The sequence below is a fragment of the Anoplopoma fimbria genome, chromosome 16, assembly GCF_027596085.1.
Source record: "Anoplopoma fimbria isolate UVic2021 breed Golden Eagle Sablefish chromosome 16, Afim_UVic_2022, whole genome shotgun sequence".
Classification (NCBI taxonomy): Eukaryota; Metazoa; Chordata; class Actinopteri; order Perciformes; family Anoplopomatidae; genus Anoplopoma; species Anoplopoma fimbria.
In genome coordinates, this window is record NC_072464.1 from 841,360 (window position 1) to 868,365 (window position 27,006).

Consider the following 27,006-nt stretch of genomic DNA (forward strand, 5'->3'; position numbering starts at 1 on the left):
CCCCGCTCAGATAAACAGTCATCCCCCCCACTGATCATCACACGCATGAACATGTGCACACACAGGCGCACATCTTTTATGTGTATGCAGCATATATATATAGACAGGAATGCATGCAGATAAAAGTTATGGCAATATACTACATGCATGCACTCAGACACACACATGTAAACACGGATCATACAGGGAGATGTTAACAGTCTGTGAAGTCAATCAATCACCAGAGGAATAATAACAGGGCATCAGTCAGTGTGACTCTGATGACACCGCCTGCTAATGTTATAAGATAGTAGTAGCTGCACAGAAAATAACTTAAGAAATGAAATTTACAAATTTAAAAATAGTTTTGTTGCGTGTGTTTTAGTGGGATTTGGGTGAACTCACCCTTTAAAATCTGACCCAACTCTTGTCGACTGGTCACAAATAAATTCCTGATCACATCCAACCTCTTCCCTTCAAGTTTAAAGGCCATTTTGGTTGTTTTTATTATTCTTATTCTAGTCCATCTTTTCCTCTTAAGGGGCACTACATAGATGAAATTGACACTGCTACACATGCAGCCATTTTTACTTTTTGATAATAATCTACATTCAACAAACTGAGGCTGAACATCACTGGAGTTCAGAAGCTGCAGAATAGCTTCTGAGTAGGACAAGATGCAGCATGTCTCACCCAAATTTATTAGCTTCTTGAAGGCTACCTGCTTGTTTAGGAATTCTTATTTTAAACCGCTTTGCAGGTGAATTATTATCATCTTTTAAATCTCTGTACAAAGCACATTTTTTATGTGTGATTTATGTTAGTAAAGTGGCTCAATATTTTCCCCTTTTTTACCTTTTAAACTGGGTTATATTGGACTTATTTATTCATACAGCACAAACTTTCTCACTTTCCTTTGTTTAGTTTTCTGATTGTATTGTTTTCAGTTGCACTGTTCTGTGTTTCAGCCCTCTAAATCAGTGGTACCCAGCTGGGGGTCACAATCCCCTGAGGGGTTGCAAAATAAATCTCTGCAATTGCTCGATTGGCAATACAAAAAAAATGAAAATGACCTATGATGGTGGTTTGCAAGTAGACATTGCCTCACCACCACAATAGGCTTCACCGCCAACCTACCTTCGTCTGAGGTCCTCGGCGACGGTTGCTCGGCAGCTGAACAGGTAGGCCCGCAGCGACTGGAGCTGCTGACGGAGACGCAGCACAGTGCTGAGAGGCTCACAGTGCTCATACAGGCAAGGGTTGAGCTGCTGGACGTCCAACAGAGGCTCCTCATACACAAACTCCAGGAACTCCTTGGCCTGTTTAGACACCTGGAGGAGCACATTAGAGTTTCCATCAGGGTCACTGCACTAAGGATGGGAGACGAGAGGGATAATACCCAACAAGCTGTATGTCCCATGATTGTTATTTGGATGATGCAGGGCTAAGAGTCCCTACAAAAGCCTCTGAGACGACAAACAAGTTATAACCTGTTTATAGGTGAGCTTGAGTGGTGCTGGTAGGTTGATTTTCTTCATCTTTGGACACAGCCAGGCTAGGTGTTTCCCCCTGTTTCCAGTCTTTAAGCTAAGCTGTACTAACATCTCCTGGGTGTAACTTCATATTTGGTGGACAAACATGTTAGTGGTATATTTAAAAAACTATTGTCTCTCATCTGCAGCAATCTGCACAAGAATAAAAAAAATTACCCTGGCTTGTTTTCCAACTTGAAGCGACCTTGCTCTAAAACAATGTAGAAGGCCATGTTGTTGGGGATGTGTTGTATTAGGTCCTGCTTAGAAATGAAACATAATCCATGAAGTCCAGTTGGAGTAATAGATGTGTAATTTTGAAGGTTTATCAGACACTAAAACACTGCACAGCTGTTTCTAGAATCATCAGAGTCAGGAGCCTTCCTGGTAGCACTTATTGCATTCGTATTAGTTTGTTGCACTTATTGTATTCGTATTAGTCTGTTGCAATTATTGTTTTCGTAGTAATTTGCCTCTGCACTATACTTTTGCTCTGGTTTATGCTTTTAGATGCTTGTTTAAGAAAGGAGATGCACTTATGACTTCTGGTGACTAGTAGTTCTCTTGAATACCTATGTTGAATACACTTCCTGTAAGTCGCTTTGGATAAAAGCGTCTGCTAAATGACTGTAATGTAATGTAATGTAATGTAATACAACGTTTATACTGGGGGCCTCTCCATTGGCACCAAACTGGCTTCATTGAAATGAATGAAAGCGTTGTTTTTGTTATAATTTTTATTTCACACAGGGCTGAAGTGAACGTGAATTTAGAAATTATTTTGTTAATTTGAAATTTTTTAGCTGAAAAAAACAAAACTTTATAAACTGTGATCATTATTGTCTACAATTTGTCTAAAAGGGCACAACTTGATACCACATGACAGACCCAAAGATACCCTGCTGACAATCAAGTCATATTTTGAGAAAGCCAGTGGTTATTTTTCATTTATTTGTGTGTTTGTGTTTGTGTGTATTTTCACACCTTGTGCTTGCTGGTGTCCCAGTTGTGCAGCAGACGTGCTGGGATGAGGAAAGAATTGTCCTGATGGCAGCTCTGGCAGTAGTACCAGCCGCTGTAGTAGCAGACCTTCGCCTTTCCTCTGGAGAGACCGACTGGACGCTGACAACCTGAGGAGAAAGTCGTTGGGTTAGTTTGTATGTGTGTTTATATCTCATTAATAAACAAATATACAGTACCAGTCAAAAGTTTGGACACACCTTCTCATTCAATGGTTTTTCTTTATTTTTATTTTTTCTACATTGTAGATTAATATTGAAGACATCCAAACTATGAAGGAACACATATGGAATTATGTGGTAAACAAACAAATGCTCAACAAACCAGAATATGTTTTATATTTTAGATTCTTCAAAGTAGTTGACAAACTTTTGACTGGTATTGTATGATGTGATATGATATTTTAGATTGTCTGAATCAGGGCTTGGCAATAACAGTTGCCAGGTTGCCCTTTGCAACAAATTCTTGGCCTGCTTTTTAATTATTGTTGCATTATTAAAAATATATTATTAAAAAGCTGTCGGAACCAGAACCACTTGTGTGGGTGCGTCACAAACAAATGTGCAAATCAATTAAACTGACAAAGAACCAGATGAACCTAGTCGAAAAAACCATAGGGAGATAAGATTAAGTTTAACGACTTTTAAAATGTAGTGTTGAGCCTTGCTGAATGTCTCTGTAACCATGAGGATACCAGTTAAACCACTTTTTAATAAAGTGTCAAAAATGGAAATCAAACCAACACAATAATCTTCTATCTTAATGTGGAACAAATACGTTTGTGTCCTAAGGTGTTGCACAAGTCTTTCCTTGGTGTTAACAGCCTCCTGGAGCCAAGATTAGGAGAACGCAAAGGTTGTAGGGCAAAGGACTTGGCGTTAATATTTGTCAGTTTATTGCCCCTCACTAAATACCCCACTAATCCAGCCGAGTCAACCTGTAGATAATAAACAAGATAGTCCAAGTTTAAAAAGGCACTCTGAAGATAATATGTTGTATCATGACTGATATAATCTGGAGAAAATAACTGACAGCTGATTTTATTGCACTACAGAATAGTAGAGAAATTGTAAAATTGAGGTGTTTCTTGAGATCAAGTTTATGATCTCCAATCTGTTTTTTTAGGTTTTACAGTTGATAGAAAACATGTACATCACACAAAAAAGTAAACCGATTCTAGAAAAAAATCTAAACATTCATCACGAGCGACGGAGCGACACTGAAGGGTCAAAATGGGTTTCTTCAAGAAACAGCAGTCAATAACTCGGGTCTACAAAAAAGTGTTTGGGTGTTTGGAGCTTTTCAATATAGGCACTTTACTGTTCTACAATAAACCAATAGGATTTATTAACAGTGTGCTCTTGCTGCTCATCTTTAAAAATCCAGATACACTTGTCTGAGTGGCTTTGAGACATATGCTCACATCAACGAAACATCATCAAAACAGCAAACTATTAGGTACTTCTCTGCCCAGACTTTCACATCTTTGTGTACAAAAAAGTACAACACTATGAATGTCTCCGTATATTCAAACAACTATTGCATCACTCCCCTCTTTATGACTGCTGGCTTCTTGACCGACCTTTGAGTGTGGCCTTTGGGAACAGCTATAAACACTTCTGTTACTTGGTCACCAATTTTAGACTAAAACTATATTTAAGTCTGCTGTATTATTGTGGTATAAATCTATCTTTATATCTAAGTCTCTATCCAGAAAACTAAATGTAGTGCTCTGTTTTGAGGAGTGTCTAAATTATGTTGTGTTTGACTGCTGATGATGAGTCATCGTGGTTTTTATATGTTTGAGATGCAGGGAATATCAATACCATAACATTTGCTTTTTGGTTAAGTCCACCTAATTCTAATGTGTCCATTCCCATCCTCAATCTCCAGAAACCACATGTATATCCTTAAGTATGTCCAAGCTGGGAACAATCATTGAATACTGATTATTTTCATCTTCTTGTTTAGTGCATCTTCTACTATTAATATCCATGTTTGCCTAAATCTACCTGCCTTTCCTAGAAGTTATCCCTTAAATAACAGAGTTCTGGTTCATCCAGTAGTCACAACACAGCAGACTTCAATACAAAAGTGTTTAAGACCTAAAAGGCCAACAGATCCTCAGCTTCATTCAGCCTGATAGATGCCCCACTGCCTGCTTTGTCTTCTCGACTCTTTAAAGTTCACTCCTCACCCAAACACCCGGACCTGGTCTATGATCACACACACAAACAGCTGAGCGCCACAGCACTGCGACAGGTGGCCCCTATCCAGCAGCATCTCGGAGGACGCGGGGCCTGGAGGAAAACAGCGAGCGAACAGAGGAAGAGAAGAAAAACAAACGGGAGATTGTTATCTAGGTTTTGGACAACGGAGGCATGGAGAGCTGCAGAGAAGACAAGCGACGGAGGAAGAGAGACGTGTGTCAGCCTGTTTGTCAGTGGTGCTTCAGAACAAGCACAACGCAGACCGACAGAGGGGAAACGGAAAACAGGCTGAATGAGTAAAAGGCTATTGAGAGATGAGAGGAACGACGGAATTGCATGAAAGAAAAGAGTGAGATCAAACAAGGAAAGATGAAGGCAGACAATAAAAGAAGAAAAAGAAGTCAGGTCAAGTACTTTCATATCATAGACGAGAATCTGATGTCTGAAAGAGACAGACAATGGTCTTATCAGCGCTGAGAGCTGGATTTATCCGTTTTAAAGTTGGAGCATCAGTCAGCCACTAATTAACCTTGATAAACAGATACTGCATTCATATTTAGAATATGCAGGCAGTGGGACAAGGTTTGGTATCAAAATAGTTTGTCTTTCCGTTTGTAGTCGGACAAGAATTGAGCAATCACGTTTGAGCAGGCTTTGGTTTATGCAGGTAAACAGTCCATGTGGCGAGCAAAAGAGGCAGAACGTATTGACTAAAATGCAATCTGAAAACCAACCGGCTTTTGCCTGACGATGATTTTGATTTTTATAGGTTTAAAATTAGCTTGAAAACTGGCTACTTGTGAAACAATCCAGTCGTACACGTTGTCTCTCAACTCTCAATCTTGCATCTCAAGTTGCTAATCGGACTGTAAACAACGAGCAGTGCATGGAAAAAGAAGTCTTGGCCCGGATATCCACTGGCTACAACAGATCCCCAGAAATATATGGGTTAAGAGATTGAGCCAAATAAAGACTGAATGATAGACTGGACTAGAGTTGTAACTATCGATTCCTTAAATTGTGTAATTTGTACAACCGGTAGTCAGAAACCTAGTTCCAGATTATTGCAATTTTGGTTTTATTTTTGTAGTTATGGCAATCCATTTTATTGATGATAGTAATCTGCTTATCGATTCAGACAGACCGATAAATTGACTTGGTCGATGTATCGGCCAAGTCAATTTATGTTTCTAATGCCGGTCAGTCAGTAAAAAGACATCGTAGTAAAGAAATGACAAATGAGTTTAAAAGCACACGCCGTGTTATTGTTTTATAAGTTTGTTTTCAACTGTAAAATGTTCAGCTTGTGTTGACACCGGATCACTAGTCTTTACACCTGATTACACCTGGTATTAATAAGCATCATTTTGTTTTTGCCCACACTGTAATCCAATCTCATTGTGCAAAATAGGTGGGTGGGGTTGCAGACTTGTCAGTAAACATGACGTGTCCCAGGTTGAAGGGAAGCTACTGTATGCATGACATGAGTTTCTACTTATTTTCCCTTTGCCAAGGATCAGGGTTGTGTGGAGATTTTTGAAGTGCAGCTTGAGTTGAGGTTTCACTTAAATATTTTTCTTGTGAGAAAGAATATGACTAAACTGTGCAAACTGCATTTATAACCATCAGACATTTGATCACAGTGTGAGTCAGACCACCTCGAGATGTGGTCCGGCTATTCCGATCTAATTCTGATTGACAGTTTTACTTCATCCCTAAAACCCTTAATTGAAGAACCATGTCAAATCATCCATTTTCATCGCTTTCAACAATGGATATTTTTTATTTTATTTTGGTTAAAATTACTGCTTGTGGATAAGACGGAAAACAACAGAGCCTTATCTTATTGAAGGACCCGTGATCGAATACACATGTGCAGGCTAATTACAGCAGTGAGCTCATGCTGTTGTTGGGGTGGATGCCCTTTCAAAGGAACCACAGTCCACTGGTTGGGAGCCAGCAGGCAGAGGGGACGGTCAGCAGTCAGAGAAACACTGTGTCACTTCGAGGAAAGGGCTGACCACGAGGCCGGCTTTCTGGCCAACTGTGGCCTCGACTCTGGTCTGCCACCGTTGGGGCCAGAGGAACAAAGACACATACGTATGGAGCCTGAAAAAAATTGCAAACTAAATAACAATCTTTAACCTTAACCTCAAATTCTATATCATGGGACGAGAAGAGAACACGCCCACACATACACACACGGATGTAAATGTACTGAGGCAGTCTATAAAGAGCTCTGTACTGTAAAAAAAAAGAAAGTAAAGCTTAACAGATAATGCATTTGGGACTATGGATACAAAGGATAAAATAACAGCAAGCATAAAAATCTGATGCCGACCAAAACCTTAAACAGGTCCTATTATGTTATTTTCCGGGTGCATATTTTTATCTCAAGTTAGTTACAACATGTTTACATGCGTTAATGCTCATAATCCTCCTTGTTTTTCTCATCCTGGCTGTCCTGCAGCACCTCTTCTCACCCTCTCTCTGAAACGCTCCGTTGTAGCGCTGGCTCCTCCCTCCAGAAAACAAAGTCTGCCCTGACTGGTCAGTTAGCCCGCTCTGTTGTGATTGGTCACCGTTTCACATTTCAAAAAACTCTCTCTCTCTCTTTTGTTGTTTGAGGGCCAAACTAGCCGGAGAGTTTTACGTCACTTCCGTAACATTATGACCTCATAAAGTTATGGAAGTGATGGAGAGAATTCAATCGAGCCATTTTAGGCAGCTCAGGAGCTTCTGAGGGGGAGGGTAACTCCTTTAGGCGTGGACTTCAGGTTTTACACTCTACTGACCTTTTACATGTACAAAAATAAATACAACACACTAAAGGAGAGAGAATAAGTGGAAAAGCATAATAGGGCCACTTTAAGAAGCAGCAAAACAACCCTAAGAGCCCTCTGCAGAGGGAACATCTAAGAAGACTGAACAGATTGTTTTATTGTATAAAGAAAATATAAATACAGTATGCATTTGTACTGCTTTGTTAAGCCATAAAGTTATTTAGTATCTAAGGTATGTAGCATAAGAATGTAAGTAAACGTAAATATAAGAATATAGGTAAATAAAGTATACATATATACACTCAGTGTCCCCTTTTTTGGTAACACTTGTTGAGTCCAATGCGATCCGATACTTTTATGCTGTAGTCTTACTTATGTAATAACTCGAGAAATTGTAAGAAAAAAGCTCACTTCATTACACCCACGTTTTGTGATATTCTGCTGCATTTTGTGAAGCTTGAACGCGATATGTAATAAATGTCTCTGCATTTTGTAATAAAATATAACATTTTGCAGCGGTAATTACAAAAAATTATTAAATAATTTTTTTTTAATGAAAATATTATAATACAGTCATTATGTAATAACCAACCAAAACGGATCTCTTCTCCACTGCTTTCTCTCATCGTCTCTGATCTTTCATGGGTCTTTTCTGGGATGAAGAAGTAGCGGGACACAGGGAATACATGAATGGGAATTCAAACGTAGCTCAAAGGTCTACCGATTGTAGCGCGGCTCTCTGTAGTGAGAGAGGGTCACTTTGACCGGCCGGGGGTGAGTGTATGGTGGGGAGAGAGAGACAGAGAGGGAGAAAGAGGGAGACAGAGAGACGGGGGAAAGACAGAGAGACAGAGGGAGAGAGATGACATCAGGGCAACAAAAAAAAAGGGGGCTCACACTTTCATCTGTCCGCCACTGGTTTTAAACCACCACACCTCTGAGAGAGAAACTGGTGTGTGGGTTGTGTGTGTGTGTGTGTGTGTGTGTGTGTTATGTACACGTGTGCGAATTAAAACTGAAAAGACGAGAGAAGCTTGAGCTTTGATGTGTCCCATTCACACCGACCAAACACTCGAATGAAAATGCACACAAATGGAGAGTACTATGAGTAAGACTGTGTGTGTGTGTGTGTGTGTGTGTGTGTGTGTGTGTGTGTGTGTGTGTGTGTGTGTGTGTGTGTGTGTGTGTGTGTGTGTGTGTGTGTGTGTGTGTGTGAGACAGAGAGAGACTGTCTATCTTTTGATGTGAGCCCACCTCCTACTTCCTCAATTCCCTCATATCTACTGATTTCCACTTCACCCAAAGGCCCCCTCCCCTCACCCCTGTCCAACAGATTCACATGGTCCATCGGGGGCCTGAGAATGTGCTCCAGTGCTACGACAGGGGTCAGCTAACCTGAGGACACACACTGCACAATATGTGTGCGTGCGTGTGCGTGTGCGTGTGTGATGGGGAGGGACGGTCTTCAAACGAACACTAACCGTTTCCTTCAAAAGGAATCAAAAACGCAGCAATTCCCATGTGTAATTAGCTGAATACATTTATACATTTTGATGTTAAATAACCAATCACCCAATATGTATGGATGGACGTAGCATGCATATGCAGGTGGGCAGACTTGAAACGAGTTCAAAGAGAGACCAGTGGATACTAAAGTAGCGTACTGATCATCAAGAGATCTTGTTTAGATTAGAGGCTTCATATATGAATAATCAGATATGCATTCAGGTAAACAACAGAAAATGAATATTTCTGATGAATTAGTTTTACGGGGGTAAACTGTAATTCTGAATCAATTATAGACTACAACAGTCAAAGCACCAAGTCTAGATCAATTTACTACTAACACAAATATTATGCTTAATTAAATAATAAGGCTGACATTAGATATTTTTCTTATTCTCAACAAATCCCATGAAAAAAAATCAAAACTAACAATCAACTAATGGATTCATCAACTCTAAGATGTACAGAAATTTCTGTTCTTTAATTCAGTCCACGATCAGTTCAACACAGCCTGGCAGAAATAGAACCCTTAGTCTGTTTTTAAAATAATTCCCTACCCCGTCTGTGGCACTCAGCCCAAAGCCTGTTGGCTCCTACTGAAGATCTCTAAGAACAGCTCATCAATGCATAGTTTAATTTTTTAGAACCATTATGAATGATCTGGCTCCCTGTACAATATATATCCAATGAAACAAACTGCATCATAACACATACTAACCAGATGAGCGGCAATCTATCATTATTTTTTCATCATTGAACAATATGCTATATTTTTCATAAAATATTTAGTCAATAGAATGTCATAAATTATGAAAATGGCCTTCTTAACTTCCCAGTGCTCAAGTTGAGAATCGATCAACGATTTGAAACCTAAAAAGATATTTAATTTACAGCTAAATCAAAATGAGCAGCAATTCTACTCATTAGAGAACTGTTTGGTACTTTTGAAAAACTAATTATTTCTGCAAAGATCAGCAGGTATATTACATTTCACTGCAAATGTATCACTGAGCCAATACATCATTCACTCCTTTCAATCCTCTCACTCTCCACCTCACTGTGTGCTTGAGGTCATAGAGATGTATTTCTGTTTAGCACAAAATAAAAGTGTAATAAAAAAAAAGAAATAGGCCACATTTCAATAAAAAAAAAAGGAGCTGTCGTGCTACCAAGGAGAGGTGAGAGGGGAGCAAAATTTAAAATTATTATTTGAAAGTTGATGACGATTGCTAAAAGCACTTAAAACTATAAACCTATAAAAACACAAGAACTCAAACAATAACTAGTGGTCTTAAATGCAATTCAAGGCCTTGAAATGGAATGGTGTAAAAGCTTCTTTTTTTTCCAGGCCCTGCTGTCACACTGCAGGGGACTAAGAAGGGATACAGTCAAATAAATGAAAGGGGGGTAGGGGGGAGAAAGGGAGACAAAAAGAGGGAAAAAGCTGTGAGTCTGAATGAACTGTTGAAAGGAAAGAGAAAGAAAGGGAGGAAAAGGAGGGAAATAAACGGATTGAGCGAGCAGAGGTGTGCTCTGTATAGAAAAAGCACGTATCCAGCTGTCCCTCCCATCCAGCTCTACCCAGAAACCCTTCAATCAAACAGCCGCGATCAAGCCTGACCACTGTAGCATCCCCAGGCCGCTTTCATTCGCTCTCATTCATTCATTCATTCGTCCATTTTTCCTCTCCTCCGGTGCTTTAAGCCTACCAATTATCATCAGTGGCCCCCAGACGGCCTCTGCGCTTGTTCCTGTTTCAGCTGGCCTTTCAAACAGCCCCTGCATTAATAAGCCAGTTGTTACAAATAAAAAAAAAAAGGGAGGTGAGCGGTGATTATTCAAAGCCCTCCTAAAAGAGAGGGAGGAAGCCCACGTTTCACACCCAGGGAGAGTAAAAGCACCGCCTGCCATTTACGGGGCTGTCCAAGGGCCTGCTATGGGGACTAACAAGGGTGACAATAAAGAAAGGAAGAGCGGCTGTAATGGCTCCAGACATGAAAAAGGTTTAGATACTGAAAAACTGGGGGAAAAATAGCTGACTGACACAAATAAGTAGATGCATTTAAAGAGGCAGCAGCCTTCATATATTAAAAGCGCCAAAAAACTACATTTGAAAAATACAGGAGCAATAATTCTTTCCAGAAATCATGATCCAGTTACTCAAGATTATCCACAGACCTTGTTGTGAGCAATTAAGAAAAATCAGTTAGTTATACGTTATTTGTATGTTCCCTGACTGTTGACTGCAGAGTTTGACAGTAGAAGATTGTTTTCACATTAATTTGCTCAAGAGGGAAGTTTCTCTGAGTTAAACACATGCACACCTGCACGTATCAGCAGGATATTGTGACATCACAGCTACTTTGGAAGCCAATCATGGTTCAATATACAACTTGTGCTAGTGTGTTGTGGAAACGTGAAACCTCCTGTTCACCTGCACCAAGAATGGACTTTGCAGTGAACATAAAAGGAAAATCTTGTTTCCAGAAGTTAAATATTTTAAATGAAAAATATCATCATATTCACCGAATTCATAGATTCTGGATTTTTTATTTATTTACGGGGAATGAGAAGATGTATGTTAAAGAAATTATTTTGGTCAGTAGAGTATTTTGATGTCTCTACACACGGAGATGTTTGTCAAGCGCGGTCAGATAATTTAAGTAAGCTTTCAATGTGAAGAAGTGAAATCTTATATTAAAGCCATTGGTGGAAGAAGAAGAAGAAGAATTGAAATCCAACACAAAGTAAAAGCTGCAAATAACACATGAAAATAGTCTATTACAATGAGTAAAACAACATTTGATTTTGCCGGAAATAATTGTTGGTGGTGGCGAGATTGCACGTTGTGTCTCATTTCTATATCGTACAAAATGTTCCTTGTAAGTTGGATTTGGAACATAGCTTTGTAATTTACCCATAATACTTCTCTGCATTGATACCTTTTGTTATATTTTGGTATACAAACAAATAAAAACCCTCTGCAAGACAGTCATAATGATTTAAATGGATAAGACTTTCAACACAGACTACAAAAAAGGGAAGAAGTAAAAAAACAAACATTATACCTCCATTTTTACATGTTTCTTCTCCTCTGTTTTGCACTCAAACAAACAAACCCAGTGTGCAAACGTATCTGTATACCTTTAATGTATTCCAATTTTTAATCCAATCCTTGTGGATAAATTTGTGTTGGAGTGATGTTGACGTTGTGTGTATGTATGTGTGAAGGTCATTTACCTGCACACCTGAAGCTCTGAGCCGTCAGTCCCTTCTCCACAGCCAGACAGGTGAGAATACTGAGGAAACTAGTGGTGACTGACTGCCGCTTGGCTCTCTGGGCCTCCCGCTGTCTCCTCTCCCTGGACGGTTTAGATCTCAACAGCACTCCCTGGAGGGCTGGAGCTCCTTCTCCCGACTTTCCCGCCTCTTCTTGGGCCGGCCTCTGCGCTCCGACCGCCTCGCGCAGGGCCTCCACCCAATCCTGGGCCTTGAGCTGATCGTCCGCCCGAAGTCTGAGAACCTCTTTGGGGAAAACTATCTGGAAGCAGTCCCCTCTGGCTGGCCACGGTTCCCCGTTTTCAGGCTCTTGATTGTGCTTCACGGCCAAGCAGGAGGCCAGGGAGAACTGGAGGACGGGCTGGGACACGCACCCCCGGCCCTCGGTGGGAAAAGCCCGGAGAGTGGTTCTGGTCAGGACAAAGGTGAAAGCCCGTGAGGTGTTCTGATCCATCAGCTGGTAGAGCAGACCAGCTTTGAGGACGTCCTGGCAGCGTTGCGTGAACAGAGGCAGGGTGGTGGGTCTGCTCAGGATGGAAGAGTTAGACTGGAGGGAGAGCGACGCCTCCGCTGACGTGGGGGTGTTGCTGTCACCATCGGGCCTGGTGTCGAGGCCTGACGGAGAGGGCGACGAGGACGGTGACATGGGCGCAGGGAAATGGACGGCATGTTGCTTTTCAACACCGGTCTTCCGCTGGTGGTTCTCCTTCCTTGCGGGTCTGGCTGCCTGCACCTTCTCCAACAACAGCCGTCTCCACTCCAAGGCCTCCCATTGGTTGGCCGCCCGCAGCTGCAGGCGCATGCTGTTGAAGAACAAAGCCTGGAGTGTACGTTGGTCGGCGGGCTGGGCGCTCTGGCCGGGCTGGCTGCAGGGTGCTGGTGAGATGACGCTCTGGCAGTGCGACAGAGAGTAGGCGTTACCCAGCTGGCGGTTGGCGCTGCTGTCCAGGGTGTACAGCCGGAGCTCACAGGGCGTCAGCTCCACGTGGCAGAGTGTCCAGCGACCCCGGGGCCCCTCACGCTGCTCCATCGCACCCTGCTTCACCACACTGCTACTGCTGCTTTTATCAGCTGAGATGCAGAGGCAGAAGGGAAAAAGGGAGAAATAAGACACAGATGAGTAATGTTTGGGTGTTTGGTAACCACATTAGAGTAATCAAGCGGTTTTATTCTTCAAATGTTTCTAATAATTCTGATACACATTACCACCGATTAAAAGTTTTAAGAGTACTGCACTCCAAAAATAATGAAACTTTCAAGTATCAAACATTCACCTACTGTAAGCTTGACATTTGGCTCAGAGAGGTCTGTATCTAATCTAGGTTTTCTTGATTTACCCATTAATAGGATAATGGTTATTTTTTAATCCATGTGGAAATGGATTGGGTTACATAACACACACTTTTTGACAGCGTAGGAGTTACTCCTCAGATACTGGCCAAGTATTATTTGGTAGAGCTTCGGGGCTACAATTACAAAATACCCCTCGACAGAAGTAGAATATTTAGGTGTGTTGTGAGGAAGAAACTGAGAGTGGGACTGCGGTTTTGAAGCCTCAAATTCCACATTTTGGACATCGCCATCATGGATTTTCGATTTCGCCATCTTGTTTTTTACAACCAGTGAACAGAAAGGACCATATTTGGATTGTGAAGGAGTTGCCCTAGAGACGCCATAAAGATTGACCTGTCAACCACAAGAAAACCCCGCCCTTAGGAATACCCTGCTTTATGGGTTATTTGACTCTTAATGGGACGATAATTAACTAAATGAACATCATGCTGTATTGAAAAAGACTTGGAACTAGTGATTGAGACCATAAACTCATGTTTACAATGTTTACTGAGGGAATAAATCAAGTGAGAAGTAGGGTTATTTTCTCAAAGACTTCTATACAATCAGACTTCTTTTTGGAAACAATAGGATATAGTTCAGCATTGGCTCCACTTCTCACAACTGGAGGTTGCTGCCTGATAGATAGCTTAAACTAAAGAGCACACTTGGGTCAGTGTAAACTCCCTACACTTCTAATTGATATAAGAAAGCTGAATCTAGATGGGCCAGCTAGCTTATCGGAGGCATGCGGCTCCAACATGAGCGTTGGTATTTTGGTAAGAGATAGCTGTGTCCTGATTCTCCCCTGAGAAAAGTTTGACGCCAAGGCAGGAAGAAACAGTGTTCGTAAGGAGGCCACTGTTAATCTGAAGTCTGGAGGCACACCCTCTCCCTATTTTGTCCTTTCCTCTCCATTCTTTCACTGTCTGCTGTTCAGGAGGTTTGTTTTAGCTTCATTTGTCTTTTCTCTCTCAGTCTCCTTTTGTGATTATGGTGTGTTTTGTCCTTGATTAAGGAGGCTTAAGACTCGTAGAAACTTGACCCCTGCTTGGATATAAAAACTGGGCTAGCCTTTATTATGAGCTATGCTGCGTTCACTGCCCTGCCTGAAAAACACTTAGAAAAGACTGGCCAGATTCCAGCAGAGAGAAAATATATTCTATTTAACAAAATGGTTCATATAAAATGTATAACAGGGATCACAACAAGGTTCTTTAAGGACCTGTGTGTAGCATTTAGGTGGATCCTTTGGAAGAAATTAATTATAATATTATTAATAAGTGTGTTTTCCATAGTGCATAATCACCTGAGGATAAGAATCATTGTGTTTTTGTTAACTTGACTGATGCGTTTATATCTATATGGAATGGGTCCTGTTCACAGAGTTGGCATTCAACAGTATCTCAGAACGTACAAACCAAACACTGTTTTTAGATAGGGTCATTTACGCTTTCGTGTCGGCTACCGCAGTTCTGCTAAAAGCTTGGCACACAGGAGAAGTTTCAGTTAGTTGCAATCTGCAGCCTCACCACTAGAAGCCGCCAATTCCTACACACTAGGAACTAATAAAAAGGGAGTGATATCTCTCTTTGTTATTCATGACAGTTTCTTTGCATAACACTATCCTAGATCATTGTTCTAGTTTTAGGAATAGACTTTTAAGTATGTTTGTTCTCTAAAAGAAACAGAAAATGTCCAAAGCAAATACACCACTGTGATACCAGACGGGCAAAATAGTTGGGTGACTTGTGAAGGTAAAATGAATGATAACAATAAGAACCTGATTGATACTGGATTTTGTGGACAATATATAAACATATTTTGTGATAGATGTGCTGATGTAAAGATGTTTTACATTCATGCCATCAACTTTAAATCATATTATGCAACTATCAATATAAGATAATAGTACACTTTGAACAGTAACTTTGCAGAATTTAAAGGACTAAAAATATGCTATATAATGAACTTGAATTAGGAAAAATCTAAGTGAATTCTACATAAGAATGCAGCCTTTAAAACATGTATGATATTTTCCTATACCTATCTATCCGACATAAACCACATGCTGATGTATTGTTGAGGCTCTATTGAAAACAATACTTAGTAAAGCAGCACTTTTCTAATATAAAATAAATTACCCAGAGCCAATCAAGAGTGAAAAGAAAAGTGCATGATTAAATAATAAGCGACAAATTACTTTTTGAAGTCCATACACCTGGATCTGTACTTACTTTTTGAGGTTCATTAAAAGGTCAAACAAGATCAGCTTGTCAGGTATCCAAATCATTTTGAAAAACAAACTTTACGACAAGCCACTGGCCTGTGGATGAATATTAGGGAAGATGAACCACACTTCAGTGGTTTTACACCCAGCGCTTCATGAAACCACATGCTGGACAAATGTTTCATCACACTTGTAGGTCTCATTTTGTTTTAATCTCAGCCTGCTAAGAAAAGAGGAAGAGTGAAGAGCACCTGCTACACAGAGCAGGGCCGCAAAAACGACAAGCTATGTTATGAGACTTGTGACTAGCAAAGATCAAAGACTGATAAACTGTGACTTACTCTTTGAGCTGTGTGCAAGCAACCAATTTGGTAATTTGCAGGACAAAAGATATGTACACATCTAAAATTGGATACATTTGTAAAAGTTTTTAAGTTTAGGTTATATACAATCATTACTTAGACAATATTTCATCTACTATATTTCAACAGAGTAAGAACCTGCTTCACATTGAAATGGATACTGAAATGCTGTTAAAACAATGGTTGTATGTAACCTTGACATGCAAAAAAACGTAAAGAAAAAAAACGGTCACCCTAATTCAGACCAGTGTAAACCTTAATATCCAGACGTCCTTTAGAGGGTTGACAGGTTTACTTAAAAATCTAAACAACCACACTCAAGCCGTCGTGTGCTAAACCAATGCCACGATCTGATTTAATTGTAAACCCCCACCAGGAGTCGTCTAATTGGCAGATATTGCATTTTGTTTCTTTAACGTGCTAAATCCCTCCAGGAGGGCAAAGGAAAAGCGAAATCTCTCACAGCTCCGGTGGCGAGTGGAGTGCCTCATCAATCTTATCAAAACAGCAGTAGACACGGTGTCACTCCAGGTCGCGGACTTTGCATGTTAACAAACCTTTTTTGCTAAGGGGACAAATGAATATGCAAATAAGTTTGTAGCTGAAATCAGGACTGGCTGATTGGCAGTCTTCACGCTCGGCAGGGCCGAGATGAGAATGGGGCATTGTGGCGAGGAAAACTGTTCTGTTCAATTAGCCTTCATCTCCACCTGGTAGGTTTTGACAGCAAACTCTGGTAATAGTCTAAGGCGTCAACCAGAATTAACACTTTTTTTCTCGGGACTGCAAACCAACTATCAAGCACTGCTCCCTTTAACTTAATCAAGTCCTTAAACAAGCAACCTCACTGATTAGGTAGCATATGATAATATTACATGACGTTTTCAGTCAAACAGTCTCCCACGGTTTCCTGGATACAAACGTACACATAGACTGCAAATGAAAAAGCATAAGGCGGCACCTGCAGCCACACACAGAGGTACACCATCCACTCTAAAGCACAGTATCTATCCTTTTTAGGGTCATAGTTTGGTGAAGCTAACCCAGCATGAACTGGGTGAGAGGTACAGTAGGGCTATGTAGGTAATAGATTATATATCAGTCAACGTCAGCATCTAAAAGCTGCATTCAACGTGTGTGTGTGTGTGTGTGTGTGTGTGTGTGTGTGTGTGTGTGTGTGTGTGTGTGTGTGTGTGTGTGTGTGTGTGTGTGTGTGTGTGTGTGTGTGTCATCTAGGACTGAATAAAGTTGTACATCCCAATGTTGAGTAAGGCCAAAATTTTGGGGAAAGAAAGATGTGTATCATCGAAGATGTGTTAGGGTGTGTTCAGAAAAAAACAGGAATTGAAACACAGAGCAATCATGAATGTTTTTAACGTCAGCAATAAGACATGCATGAACATTATGAGAAACAGATTGAATCCAGACAGCTAAAACTGTGATGAAGATGCAATCTTGAATTCCAAAAGCAGAAACAAATAATCCACACTGTTTTTGTAGAGAAGCTTGAGCAAAAACACAGAGACATGCCGGTGGTTAAAATAAGTGAAACAACTGAAACTGTATTCGATGACTAAGATGAGACTTTACTTTATTGTCAGCACTTGAAGTGTATTTGCACAGCCGCTCCACACAGTCAGTGTGTGTTGTTCAGCATACTGTTAGTCTGGGAACAGTTCCATTGGCTTCTTGCGAATGATAAAAAAGAAACTTCAGCGGTCAAACTTGCATAAATACATCCATCCATCCATCCATCCATTATCTGTAACCGCTTATCCTATTCAGGGTTGCGGGGGGCTGGAGCTGATCCCAGCTGCTGCTGAGCATTCTGACATGACCGAGATACTCAAGGTTGTTGTGTGTTACGCAAAATCAGTACCTCTTTTGTAGACATTTTTTTCTGTGTGGTTGTTTATTCTTATGTCTCCTTCATGTCATAGTTAAAACCTGTATTTTGCTGGTGACGGACATAATGATTGTTTTCAATTAATGTATTAATTGACCCTTTGCTAAGCCCCGCCTCTCGCTGCTACTCCGTCAAGCTGTCAGAGCTTCCATTGAGCCCACACTGTCAGTTACTGCACTCCCTGCATAAACATGATCAAAGTTTTGGAAAACCCACAGCGATCGTAATGAGAATCAAAGAGAATGGTCTATAATATGTGGATATATCTGGATGTGAAACAGATTCAGCAGTGAAATCAAAGCCTACAGATCACAGTTTTAAAGTGAACCACCAGATTAGCTGGCGATCAAGACAGAAGACAATTAAATTAAGGAACAACACTGTTCCTGTAAAGCCGGGTAGGTCTTTATTCACTGTTACAATCATTAAAATCAAAAGAAGCATGTGTATACATTCAGTATACCTTCAGCAGCTAGCCTAGCATAGAACTGCTTAAACTAGTTCATATTGTGCTAACTTATTCTGCTAATGTTAGCTCCACAAATCTTTACGTCGAAACGAAACGTTTCGGAAACGCAGATTTCCTTCAAACCTCTCTGGGTAACGAGTATCATTGTTACAAAATGTTTAACTATTGACCAAATCCACAAAACCAGCCTGAAAATGAAGAGTTTCTAAAAACATGGCATGAGATCCTACGGAGCAGAGCCGGATAGCTGTTGGACCCTGGTCAGAGCCGGACGATGCAATGCTATGACTGGCCAGTCTGCGTTGCAGGGGCGGGACTAAGTGAAGGGTCAAAGAAAAATGCCTCAATCACCAGGGCACAATGTGACACCTTCAATTTGCAATAAAACAGAAGAGCAGCAAATTCATACATTTTAGAGGCCTGAACCAGCAAATATTTGGCATTTTGGTCAAAGTTTTTGGTGATTCACGTATTGTTGATTGAATAATTGCTTCATCTTAATAAATCTTCCTCAGCACAAATGGCATCAGAGAATGTAAAATTACACTTTTCTTAATTCTTCTGCGTACTCAAATGTGGTGTTTTAAACCCTGCTGATTTGACCGCTTGATTAACAGGTGCATATTTTTTTACAAAAAAAGCTGCAAGCAAAAAGATAGTTTCCTTGCATGGACCCTGAACTTGTATGAATACAAAATTATTGAGGAATGCTCGCAATAAAGTGTGCAAAAAATTATAATTAACAAGACTAATAACAAACAAACAGATGAATGCGGCCTTTAGAGTCCAGTTGGCAATGTTATAAAACACAAGAGCTACATGCAGCTTGTTTGGTCCTATATATACACATGTTTATTGTGTATATAATCATTTCCTTTTACCACCTAAACATCCCCAGCTGTCACTAATGGAAAGGCTAACAGGCCACTCTTTTTTTTTTTTTCTCAATGTGAATGAAGAGACATAGCGAGGCCGAGCTAAATCACTCTGCCTTCTGCTTATTACCGTCTTTTTCCTACTTCTCTCCTTTCAATGCACATCGAGCCAAACTAAATAGCCTGATGCCTTTTCACACATATGCTAATACTAAATAATCCTGCCAGTATCAGGGGCCGGGTAATTGGGTTGCCTCTTCTTTCGCCTCATTTGAGTCCATTTGCTGACAGGATTACAGGCTATTATCCCTCAGGATCCCTTAGGATCTCCTTAGGCCTTCAGATGGCCAAAACACACACAAACAAATGCTGTGTGTGTGTGTGTGTGTGTGTGTGTGTGTGTGTGTGTGTGTGTGTGTGTGTGTGTGTGTGTGTGTGTGTGTGTGTGTGTGTGTGTGTGTGTGTGTGTGTGTGTGTGTGTGTGTGTGTGTTGGGCTCTCTGCCTGAATACTGACTGTCATAGCACAGCTGTGTCATTTCAAGTTATCATCATCTTCTGTCATTATTGCTTTCTCTGAGGATACTTCAACATAAGTACAGCATACGCCCCGATCTGCAGCACAAATAGTCAGAGACTTCTTTCCCCCAGAAAAGCCTCTCAAAGGCTGAGAAAGCTTTCCGGTGAATGGACGGTCGATCAGAGCAAAGGAGGAGGGAGGAGGTGTGCATGTCTCCGTCAGGTAGGGGCCGGACTGATGGTCAACGGAGGACATGACACCGTCTTTACGGAGTCAGAGCACAATACAGCTCTCCATGTCACAAATGCCTAATTAGGGAAATCCAATGCAATCAAAAGGGTCACTTCACCCAAATTAAGATGCATATAATTTCCCAATATGCTTTGCAGATACAGGTTACATTTCTCAAGGTTCAGATAGAATGGATGTTAATATGGAAGCAGCCTCTTTGTCTGAACAGCGAAGCCAATGCAGAAGTGCCTTAAACTTGCATTATTTCTAATTGCCATCAGGGGGCGACTCCTCTGGTTGCAAAAATAAGTCTGATTGTATAGAAGTCTATGAGAAAATGACTCTACTTCTCTCTTGTTTATTACCTCAGTAAACATTGTGAACATGAGTTTATGGTCTCAATCTCTAGTTTCAAGTCTTCTTCAATACAGCATGATGTTCATTTAGTAAATGATGCTCCATTTAGAGTCAAATAGACCTTAAAGCAGAGTATGCTTTAGGGCGGTGCTACCTTGTGATTGACAGGTATTTTCCACGGTGCAGTTCAGTCTGGAAGTTGTCCGTGTTTTTGTCTTACAACTTTAACCCTTTCACAGTTTGTTTTCAGTTCATGAAAGTTAATTGTATCTTTTTGGTTGCCTAAAGATGTCTTAACCCAGTTATCTTATCTTATCTTATCTTATCTTATTCAGCGTTCAGTTATACTCAGCACCAACCTCTAGTGTTACTCGTCATTGCAAAAGCCCAAATGGCAACGCCAAAAACGCCAAAATCTAGGCTTAAAAAAACATAGTCCACAAACTGATGCGTGACGTCACAGTGACTACGCCCACTTCTTATATACAGCAACATTCAGAAACAGTGTCCCATTTACTGGAATAATCCAGGTAAGGTCTTGTTTTACTGCCATGGGTCTCTGGTTGGTTTGTGAAATATCTGAGTGGATCTTCATGTACTTAGTGTCAGCTCTGACTACATGGTACATCATAATCACCACCAGAGAAAATATTCAAGGTAAATCAGAAGCCTGTGTAAAAATGTGATGCCAAAAAACTTTGGACATTGGAAATTAATCAATACAGGGACCTAACTGTGATAAGATCACACTTTCTTTCATCTTTAATAGAAAATATTTTTTCCCACTGGGACAGACAAATGTGGATGGTAGTCTGGTTGTGTCAATTTTATTCACAGTATATCACCTAATATCATAAATCCCAAATGCTTTTTTTGTCTGATCAACTGTCTAAAACCCAAAGATTATCAAAATCTTTTCAACTCCATCATAGACCTGAAAGATTTGGACTGCCAAATTCATAACACCTTCTACATAATATCACACTGAGACTCACACTGTTAGTGAACTCACCATCTGGCTGGTGGTTGAGGATCATGTTCTTCAGAGTGTTGCAGTCCACCGTCGGCAGTCCGTTGTCTGTGTACGCCGATGGCCGGTAGTTGAAGTCTGACCTGGACCGGTTGTGTCCCTTCTTGAAGGCAGAGTTGGACGAGGTGTTGGCGGTGTTGTTGGTGCACTCCTTGGTATGGGCCGCCAGGTCATTGGTGGAGCGAGCTCGGCTTCTCTTGCCGTGCCTCAGGCCCATCCCCAGCCCCAACACGCTGAAGTTGTCGGACCAGGCCAGGCCTAGAGGCCCCACCTCCGGCTGCTCTCCGGCCAGCAAGCCCCACACGCCGCTGGAGCTCAGCTTCCCCAGTGCGGCGCTGGACACTTCCTGCAGCTGCTTCGGCTGCCTGGAAGGCTGGAGGGTCCCCGTTTGGGCTTGGCTTGGACCTTGGCCTTGTATCCCGTCCATGCAGTGGATAAAGTCCTCTGTGGCCTCGAGGGCCGGGCTGATATCGCCCACCATGTCAAGCTGCTCAAGTCCTTCCATGGCTGGGCCCCTTTCCCCTTGAGCAAAAAGTCTCAGAAATAGATGGTTTTCCTAAATGGGCACAACAACCCAGTTAGCATCATTCACATGTCCAACAAACCAAACTGGCCGTCAGCCCGTCATATGCAAGCTAAGAACGGGCTGAGGGAGATCCAAGCAGCCTGCGGGCTTCACAAACTGCTGTCTGAAGCCAAGTCCTGCTCTCCTCCTCAATACAGGGCCTTCTTCCAAGGTTACAGTCTTCTTTTTCAGTGGTGTGCCTCTAGCACTGGAGGGAAAGTCGACTAGGGGGAAAGCTGCTGCAGCTTTATGCCAGGGCTAAACAGGACTGGCAGTAGCCTGGGACTCCCGAAATCAAGCCAATTTGGGTGGCAAAATACAGTACTTGGCCAGATACACACACTTTGGGAAAGGAAAACAGTCAAATCCCTTTGCACAGACTGATATTCTCAGGGGCTGCTTATTTTAGTCTGTCAGGTGGCTGTGAAGTCATCAGATGGAGACTGTCTGTGGCCTTACTGTAAAAAACAGAAGACAGAAAGGGGAAACGGTTTAGAGGAAGCATGCCGTACAAAAACAAAGAATGGAACACAGTAAGTATAGAGTGATTAAATTACACCTAAACCGTCTTATGTTCCAGGCGCTTTCTTAAACTCTAAATAGAGGCTTTGCCAAGAGAAAAGTGAGATGAGACGATAATGAACCACTACTTTTAAGGTGCTAAATTTAAAATTCAGAGCATATTGACTGCCGCAACACGACTTTCAACATGGTGACATCTTAGCCGGCGGCTCCCAGCTAAAGGAGCTAACAGTGCACACAACGGCAACAGTGCTGACATAGCTAACGGTGTTTACCAGAGGGTGGGCACTACACTTCCATGACGGTGCTATTGGTCGGGACGGCGTTATCAGCTATAACCACCATATGAGCGCAGTGCAGAGCAGCGGCCGTGAGCTAACCAGTGGGGCACGCTCACATGCACTAACATGCACTAAAAGGCACTACGGCTATGTAAACAAAGCAAGGAAAGGCTCAGATTACAACACAGAGAGAGAGAGAGAGAGAGAGAGAGAGAGAGAGAGAGATGATTTCATTCTCTGCTCAGGTACACATTACTCTACTACATCTTTACATAGAAAATAGTTGTTTTCTGCTATATTAATGCTCGTAATATCATAGAGAACCGTCAACAACTTTAAGCAGCAAAACTACAGACCCACCTAAAGTATCTTCATCACACTGAAGCAGTGCTTCATAGATTCCTCCTCAGCAAACAGAAACGATCATCCTCCCTCACATGTCCTGATGAAATGATACTTGACTTCCTCCTTAGCTGCTTATCACTGGATTGAGCCGGCAAAGAGGAAGCAGGCCTGGGTGGGGTTCCCATCCATCTGCCTGACCGCCTGTCTCTTCTGATTCCCTCCACTTCTTTGTCTCTCTCTCTCTAAACCTCTTTCTTTTATCATTTGTCCTCCCTCGTCCTCATTGATTTTCTTCTCCTCCACGGCTCAGCCTCTTTTACTTTTCTCTACATATGAATAATTTAAAGGCCATTACATCACTGCAATTCAATTTCTAGTCAGGCCCGGGCGATACACTGAATATTCACAACTCATCCATGATGATTTGTTGGGGGTACAAAGGAAGATGTCATCGTAGGTATCACTGAGAGTTTAATGCTCTTTATGGATTCTATTTGGGCGTTTATTAACTTATACGCATTATGCTGCAGACCTTTACTGCATAGCACCAGGACATTACAATGAAACTGCAAAGCTGCTCAACTGTATGCCTTTTTCACAATTAATTTATTTGAAAAAATAACTTTTAATTTAAATGCATTTCCCATCTAATTTTATTAAAGAATAAACAAAAGAAGAAAACCTGATTTAAAAAAGTTTCAAAAGAATATTTAAAATGCACAAATCCTAAGGAGACTGTTAGCAATGCAGTATATTTATGCGTCTGTCATGCCACGACATTAAAAGTAAAAATAAACATATAGTCTATACATTCTCTTCTGATTTATTTTTCGATAAATTATCAAGCATTACAATAGTTGCAAAAGTACAACTGCATCAGCTTTGCCTGGACATCCACTGAAGTAATGATCATTAACAACGACTAGTTTATATTCCATTTTTAATTTAGCAGCATGTCCCAACATATTAGTCATGATATCGTCTGCCTGCAGATACAGCTCTGACCTAACTTGAGAATCGTCATCATGTTCCCACTGAGATCCTGTTGACTCACACACAAGCCAAATCGTCCGACATCAGCAGGGAAAGCCCAGATGAGAATATACGTTTCATCGGTTATAGCGTCAACTGAAGAATTTTATACCACTTACAATTGGAGATTTTTTTATTTTCAACCAACCAACATGGCACAAAGCATGTACACATTTTAGCAAAAACCATGAGCTACAGCTGCACATGCATTTTCTCTTCAATGCAGTGTGTTATGGTTTACCGCATAATTAAACTTAATTCATTATTAATTCTTACTCTCAGGCTGCTGAACACTATATAGCCATTATACTCAACCACACCTTTGTTAACATTTTTTTACTCACACTTGTACTGCTACTTCATACACACGTGTATAAGTATGTATATCTTACTTCATATTTTTTACTTAACTGCTATGCACGTGATCTGAATACACAGTCAGATTAAAAGCACCCATTCAATTTAGATATTTTTTATGTTTTGTCAGGTGATGTTTTTATATCCTGGACCTGGGAGACATTATTTTTCATTCAGGGAAAAGCAAACTTGAACTTCAACACAGCTCAAATGTAACTACAACTTTTTTTTGGAAATACAAGTATATGTAAATGGGTGGTTTTATGAAAAAATTAAAATGAAAATCAGCTTTTCAATTCATCATATATACATTGTTACATACATACACGAAATGTTCAAGAAGTACTACCCTGAGCCTCCCTCGTAGCATTTATTGCACTCGTATTAGTTGTTGCACTTATTGAATTTGTATTCGTTTACTGCACTTATCCTATTCGTAGTAGTTTGTAGCACTTATTATATTCGTATTAGTTGTTGCAATTATTGTTTTCGTAGTAATCTGCCTCTGCACTATACTTTTGCTCTGGTTTATGCTCTTAGATGCTTGTTTAAGAAAGGAGATGCACTTATGACTTCTGGTGACTAGTAGTTCTCTTGAATACCTATGTTGAATACACTTCCTGTAAGTCGCTTTGGATAAAAGCGTCTGCTAAATGACTGTAATGTAATGTAATGTAATGTAGTGCAATAATGTAATGTAATAATGTAATGTAATGTAATGTAATGTAATGTAAAATGTGCCCTCTGCATTTAACCCATCCCTCATCTTTAACTCCTAAAGTAACGTTACACAGTTTAATAAGGATAGCAGCAACCAGAAACGATCAGAAACAACCGGGTTCACCCTCAGCTCTGTTGTTTCTGTTGTTTCTGTATCTGCATCAGTGAACACACATCAGCATCTCAGCAGTGAGCACTGACAGAGGTGAAGCCACGGTCAGCCTGTAGCTACGGAAGCTAGCATGCTAACATCTTGTTTATCACGACACTGTCACTGTATACAGCGACATGAATAACATCATGAACTACCATGGAAGCTGACTGAATAAGGCCTGTTTTATCCCCAGCTATGTGACGTCAGCCGGGGCTAGTTGGCTAGCAGCTAACGCTAGCTCTCTCTCTCTCTCTCTCTCTCTCTCTCCATCCTCCATCAATGTCACTTTATTTAACAGAAGATAAAACTGGTCGCTAACTCGTGCCTTAAACATCAGTGTCTTTTACTGGCATTGTCTTGTGTGTTCACAAGCAGTAAAACAGAAATCGAGACTCACCTTACTGTGTTTACCACTATGTCATTTTGACAGTCCGTCAGCGATGAAGTCCCCTGAAGGCAACTGGGACACAAGACAAAGGTTCCGTGTAACGACTGAACACATAACATGCCGTTTATTCAACGTTATCAATTTATTACATGGAATTAATACATTATAGAAGTACTGATGAGACAATAAACAAATTAATAATATTTAAATGATTGTAAATATAGATAATAAATAAATACCGCTATGAACAAATACATAAGAGACAAGGTAACAGTGAAACAATTCAGTAAATTATTAAAATTCAACTCATGGCAATCTTTTAAATGTTTTATGTATTTAGGAATCAGGTCACATTTATATGTCACTTGTTTCTTTCATTTTTTAACATTTTCTCCTGAAAATGCCTTCCTCTGTATAACAAAAGAGAAAGAAACAAAATGAAATCACTATTAAGGTAATTATTGAGGCACAGATGACCAACAAAATAAAACATACCCCCAATGGAGAAACAACTAAATCATCACCAAGGTCAAATTTAAATTATGACTCACTTCATTATCCTTATTGTCATACTGGGGTTTGGTTTCATTACTTTATGGCTATTTTGTAATTCAAAATAGTTTGTCTACATGTTGTTTAAAAGATCATGGTGGCATTTTCCGAAAGAAGTTTACTTTCAATCATTGATTTTATATCTGCATTTATGTATACAGAATCTCGTGAGCTTTTCAGATTTACCCAAAACCTGTTCTCTGTCTCTGACTAATGTGTTTTCTATTAAGGCAATCCTGTTATACACAGGGCATTTCCCTCATTTCTATTATAATGAAATGGAACAAATTCCCTAAAAGCCATGATCAATACCACGGGTTGATAGCAGGAGGTGGTGCATTTATTTAGTCTCACAAAGAAAGGTCATGACACATGTCTTCACACACAAATCTGACCAAGATGGGAAGAGTGCCAGAGAGTGGAGGACAAAGCAGAGGTGGAGAATAGTTTCCCCCTAATGGGCTGCTTGAA

At 40.7% G+C, this 27,006-nt stretch overlaps 1 protein-coding gene across 2 annotated transcripts in view; it reads right to left on the minus strand.

Moving 5' to 3' along the window:
* plekhm3 (pleckstrin homology domain containing, family M, member 3) overlaps positions 1–26,058 on the minus strand; it is a 50,175-nt gene extending 24,117 nt beyond the window's left edge. The window contains exons 1-5 of one of the 2 annotated variants that reach the window (XM_054615886.1): positions 25,993–26,058; positions 21,602–22,642; positions 12,271–13,380; positions 2,496–2,641; positions 1,117–1,310 (exon numbers count right to left, since the gene is read on the minus strand). In XM_054615886.1, coding sequence (XP_054471861.1) covers positions 1,117–1,310; positions 2,496–2,641; positions 12,271–13,380; positions 21,602–22,124 — 1,973 coding nt within the window. In that variant the 5' untranslated portion in view covers positions 22,125–22,642; positions 25,993–26,058. Of the gene's footprint in view, positions 1–1,116; positions 1,311–2,495; positions 2,642–12,270; positions 13,381–21,601; positions 22,643–23,347; positions 23,417–25,992 lie in introns of those variants that run through there. The other variant, XM_054615887.1, reaches the window with a different exon arrangement.
* Positions 26,059–27,006: the final 948 nt, after the last annotated feature.